The 5,370-nt window shown below is 58.5% G+C and overlaps 1 protein-coding gene across 1 annotated transcript in view; it reads right to left on the bottom strand.

The window, feature by feature from the left end:
• Positions 1-5,370, bottom strand: part of FAIM2 (Fas apoptotic inhibitory molecule 2) — a 27,288-nt gene that overhangs the window by 8,383 nt on the left and 13,535 nt on the right. Inside the window, exons 7-10 of the mRNA XM_006755453.2 lie at positions 4,934-5,000; positions 4,320-4,407; positions 4,023-4,118; positions 2,331-2,384 (exon numbers count right to left, since the gene is read on the bottom strand). Of these exons, the coding sequence (XP_006755516.1) occupies positions 2,331-2,384; positions 4,023-4,118; positions 4,320-4,407; positions 4,934-5,000 (305 nt within the window). The remainder of the gene's footprint in view (positions 1-2,330; positions 2,385-4,022; positions 4,119-4,319; positions 4,408-4,933; positions 5,001-5,370) is intronic.

The raw sequence follows: 5,370 nt of genomic DNA, 5'->3' as shown, positions 1-5,370 counted from the left end.
CATCAGCTGCCTCCTGCAGTCCACTGGGGATTGAGTCCGCAACCTGGGCATGTGCCCTTGACTGGAATCGAACCCAGAACCCTTCAGTCCACAGGCCTATGCTGTATCCACTGAGCCAAACCAGCTAGGGCTTCATATTTTTTATATCTCCTCCTCCTCTTTCTCCTCCTCCTCCTCCTCTTCTTGGAGTTGTCTTCTTTGAGGGGGACCACGGGGCACTGGAAATGGCACCAGCCTGGGCACAGGACACCTGGGTCCCGTCCTAAAGCTGCCTATTCCTGGCACTGGGACTCGGTGCCAGCCCTTCAACACCCAGGGCTCCAGACGTGAAATCAGGTCTTATAAGATCAGCGATGCCTCTCTCCCGGTGGAGGTGAAAACCCAGTGAGGTAACAGGTGTGAAAGTGCTTTGTTGAAAGGTAAAGGGTGGAACAGATGGTTGGGTTATTCTGATTATTCTAATAACACAAGGGATTAGTAAACGAATTCAACGGATTAATGTTCATCCAACTCTACTTGTACCGACAGCTTCCCCATGGAGCTGACACACTGTGACCTAATCCTCGTGAAGCCACTCTGCACTCTACCCATCATGCTCGCCACCCCCCAGCCCTGCACTGACCCCTCTTCTTCCATTTGTCTCTGGCAAAGCCTGGCTCCCCTCTGAGGCCCCAGCAGCTCACTCCTCCCAGTATGACCCCCCCTCTTTCTTTCCTCCTTGCAGATTCCCCACCCCATGCTCCTAGTCTAAACTTGTCTTTCGCATGTACTGCCTGGAAGAGAGAGGGCTGGTCCGGGAGCCAAGAGAAGTGAGTGTTGTAGGGTGACCAACCATCTTTGCCCAAGATTTACGAGGCCCCCCAAGAAGTGGGAATGTCAGTGCTTAAACTGGGAACGTTCTGGGTAAGCTGGATAAGTTGGTCACCCTAGCCTTGACCAAAACCACACTTTGTTGATATGCCATCATCTTGCCAGGAAACCCAGGAACAAATCACTTAACTCCTTTAGGGTTCAGTTTTCTCATCTGTAGAAGGAGGGGCTTGGAATTTCACTAGATCTTGTTTTAGTTTCTTCCAGCTCTCAAGTTTTGAGCCTGGAGGTCCTTTACTCACTGCACAGATGTTTACTGAATGCTACCATGTGCCACACACCCTGCTCTTCCTGTGAACTGTGGCATCCTGGGCACACAGCACATCACACATAGTAGGTGCTCAATAAAGACCTGTGGGAATGAATGAACACACTGCCCACCCCCACACCCCCATACCTGCTTTGCCAATCTATCCAAAACCTCTGCTCACATATCTGACCCCCCAACTCCCCCATTTCTGCTTTCCCAGTCTATCACCCACAAGCCTCTGGGACCTGTGACTATGCCCAGAACCCTGGCCAGGCTGAGTTGAGCTGAACACTCCAATGAGGGCGAGGACAGTCTGGTGACTGCTCCTGCTGGCGGTGGAAGTTTACCTTGGGTACCGCCACCCAGGAGATGTCACCAACATGAGTTTATCCCCCTGGTGGATCCTGGAGCCCCATCACAGTCGCCCTTGGAGCTCATCTGAGCAAAGGGCCAACACACAGGATTGCTCCAGGTGAATGTCTGCCCCTGGTCACCTTCTGTCCCCTAGGCATCTGCTTCCAGCCACCCACTCCTTCCCCACCTGGCTCTTGGGGCTCTGCAACCAGACCATCCAGTTCCCAATCTGGCCCGACCACTGCCTTGAATGCTGGATGACCTTGGACAAGTTATTTAACATCTCTGAGCTTGAGGTTCCTTAATTTGATAACAATAGAACCTCTTTTACGGAGTTAGGGTGAGGATGAAGTGTACCCAGAGAGCTCTCAGAGGAGAGGGGAGCAAGTGCTGTTATTGTTATCAGAGTCGCAATCATGGTCATCCCCACTCCCAGTTTGGTGGGAACAGTCAAGGACATGCTCCACCTAGGTGCATGTCTCTCACAGGGAGCGCAGAATCTCCTCTGCTCCAAGAAGCCTTCCCAGACCACCCTAGGAGAGCAGCTAACGGAGTCCATGTAGCCAGGACCTTCACTCTCCCACCCCCATAAGCAGCCCTGCTTCTCTCCAGAAGTGAGGGACCCCTCGTCCCAGCTCTGTCTAAAGCTTCAGTCCTGCTGTTCCAACCTTCCTTCCCCCCCTGCCCAGATTAGCTGGTCTGTCTTGGAGACCAGAGAGAATTCCTTGACCGTAGCACCGAGCCCTGCTCTGCCCCAGATGCTTCACCCAGGTTCAGGGAGGACCATGAGAATGGCAGAGAGGTGGAGGGCCTGGGGAGATGATCAAAGGCGGGGCCCCTAGGGAGCCACACTTACCAATGTAAACACGACTGCTCCCAGCACGGCATACACTGCGTGGAGCCAGGGCACCTATGGGGCGGACGAACAGTGGGCTTAGGGCTGGCAGATGGGGCGGTGGGGCAAAGGGGCAGGGAGGAGGGCGCAGTCCAGAGAATGGAGGATGTGGGACAGACCTTCCTAGTGGGACCCTCCCTCACTGCCCCCCACCCTCCCCAGATGTTCCTAAGAAATGCCAGGTCCCCAGCAGGGATCCCCGATTCTGTGTGTCCAGGGTGGGTGGGGGGACCCCAGGCTAACAGTGATCCTGGAGGGCCCGGCAGGGAGCGCCCAACCTGACCTGCTCCTGTTCTCTCCACACAGCCCCAGGCTCAGGCAGCACCAGAGTGACTTCCCGCTGGCCTGTCATTCTCCCAGCCGGGAGCTGCCCTGGGGCTGCTCCTCCCTCCCTGCCCTGCACAGAGTCCATCCGTCTCTGTGGGGAGTTCCCAGGCTCTGCCTGTGCTGGAAAGGGGCTGGGGTGGAAGGGGACAAAGGCTTGAACTCAGGGGTGAGGTGGGGTCCATGTGGAATTCCTGCCGGCTGTGCGCGAGGAGGTTGCCTACAGAGGCTGGAACAGCACTCCTTCCCAGCCTCAGTCCCTGAGGTCGCAGGGGCGCCCTGTGGAAACCCTATGAGAGGTACCACATCAGCTGTGCCCCCTATGGGGCCGTCCCCCAGAAGATTCCTGGAAACACAGGCATCCCAGCAGCCTGACAGGGTCAATAAAGGGTTCTTTGAAGCTCTGGGGCCCCTCCCTGTACCCCCAATCCTAGATACACAGAGGGCCCCAGGCCAGCTCCGGCCCCTCCCTTCGTCAACCGGATCCTGGGAAGAGCCAAGGAAATGCTAGAACCGATCCAGCTGTCCTGTGAGCAAAGCGCTGGGGGCTGGGGAAATGGGAGTGAGGAATACAGCTGCTCCCAACCTGGCAGAAAAAGGTGGGGCTGACCAAGTACCAAGAGGAGCAGGGGTGCGTAGAAGACTGAGCCTCCAGTGGGGGTCCAATAATTTAGCTTCATCTCTTGGGTCCCCAGGATCAGAACCTCAAACCCCTCCTGTGATGCCCTCAACCTGCCCTCTTTTCCACCAGCAGAGGCGTTAGTTCCCCTAACGGGTCACTGAGCCCTGGGAAGTCGTAGTGGGATCTCCCAGAGCAGGCTGGGCTGTGCAAGAGCTGAGATTTGGCTGCCCCATGGATGTTCCAATGGGGTGGGGACCGCTGCTTGCCTGACCCCCACCTGCCTGGCTGCCCAGAGTCTGTCCCTCTGGACTTGGCTGATCTTCCAAGAGTCTCAGGAGGCCCTTCCTCAGGACCCCTCAGGGTCTGGCAGCCCCACGGAGCTCCAGAGCACCCTTCCCTGCCAAGGATTTAAATGCTCCGTGGCACACTCCCCTCCAGCCCCCCCGCCCCAGGGGAGGATGGGAAAGGTGAAGCCGGATGTGGCTCACGGAGCAGGCAGGTGCCCAGGCCTGCTGAGAAAGGCCTCCTTGTTGGTTTGCTTACACTGCCAACGAGCCCAGGGCAGGTGCCAGGAGGGGCCGGGTAGGATGGCAGGCTGGGAGCCTCTGGCTCTGGGCCTTGCCTGGACGGTGTGGGAGGAAACAGCACCCTCTGGCCGGCGGGCTCCCTCCCTCCCTATGGGGCCCCCCGGGAGCCCCCAGACTCACATATTGAAAGGGCAGGAGGATGGCCAGGATGAGTCCACTGAAGAAGAGAGTCATGAGCAGCACGAAGAGCACACCCTGGCAGGAGGTGAAGTCAAACTGCAAGGGTGGGGGAGGCCAGCTGCTGTGAGGCCCGGCCACAGGCCACCGCCTTGTGCTCATGCAGAACCACCATTCCTGCCCCGTCCCCTCTCCCAGGTGCCTCCCAGGCCCCCCTCACCCCCTGTATCTCGCACCAGATGGGGACTGAGCCTGGGCCCCCCGCCCCCCACCGGCCTGCCCACAGGCCCCGGAGCTGACCTTGGTCTGGAAGCTGAAGACGGTGACGGAGAGGCAGACCAGGGCGGTGATGGTCAGGCACACCAGCACCGAGGTGGTGTTGTAGTAACTGCAGGGCACGGGCCGGGGCTCAGCGGGCCTTCGTCTCCCCCGGCCTCCGGCCCGGCCCTCTCTCCTCTGCAGACCCGACCCCGTGAGCTCTTGCCCCCACCCTCTCTCCTTGCCAAGGGCTTTCCTTCTCCTTGCTTCCTGGCCTTTCCCCTGGGCCCTGACCTCCCCAACATGTTAGAAGGATCTGGGAGAGGTGGGAACGGGGGTGGGAGGGGTTGTGCTATTGCCTGTAGGTGGGAACCTCCGTAATCTCAAGTTTGGGTCTTTTAAGCTGCAGCCTGACAGGGGTCACCTTGGTCTCCTCTATCCCCACCCACCAGCCTAGCCAGGTCCCAGGGGCACCATCCAGCAGGGTGTCCAGGGAGAGGGCTCTAGGCCAACGTGTCCTGCACAAGATCCTTCCCTTGCCAAATGCTCCAGGAGGGTGGAGTTGGGGGCATTTCCACCCACAGTGTGGCGAGTCCCTGGCTCTAAGCCTGGCCTACGGCCCCCGTGGCCCCCTGCCTTCCACCTGTCCCCGTTACCTGGACAGCATCCCAGTGAGGTAGGCCATGGACAGGGTCTGGAAGGAAAAGCAGAAACGTTGCACGACTCAGACTCTGGGGCCCAGACACCTTCCAGGTCCAGCCTGGGTCTCCACCCCTTGCACATACCCCTCAACTCTGAGTCGACTTCATTCACACATGGTGCCTCTAGGAGTCGGGCCTGGCGACATAGCATCCCAACAGGCCTCATGCCAGCTGCACCTTTCTTTCATTTGCAGCCCTGCTCTGCCCCTCTTTCTAAGACCTCCCACTCGTCATTATCCAGAGCCGTGGATGGCCCATGCTAACCTCTTAAAAACAAAATGGCAATGAGAAGAGACAGTGGATGGGGGGCGGGGGCGGGGGCGGTGTTGGGCAGGGGATGGGAGGGAGAGACTAAGCCCCTTTGGAAAGAGGGTGGAAGAAGTGGGGCCTGT

Source organism: Myotis davidii, unplaced genomic scaffold (genome assembly GCF_000327345.1).
Source record: "Myotis davidii unplaced genomic scaffold, ASM32734v1 scaffold290, whole genome shotgun sequence".
In the NCBI taxonomy this organism is placed as follows: Eukaryota; Metazoa; Chordata; class Mammalia; order Chiroptera; family Vespertilionidae; genus Myotis; species Myotis davidii.
Note: the sequence above shows the minus strand (reverse complement) of the source record. Positions and strands in the feature narration are given on the sequence as shown.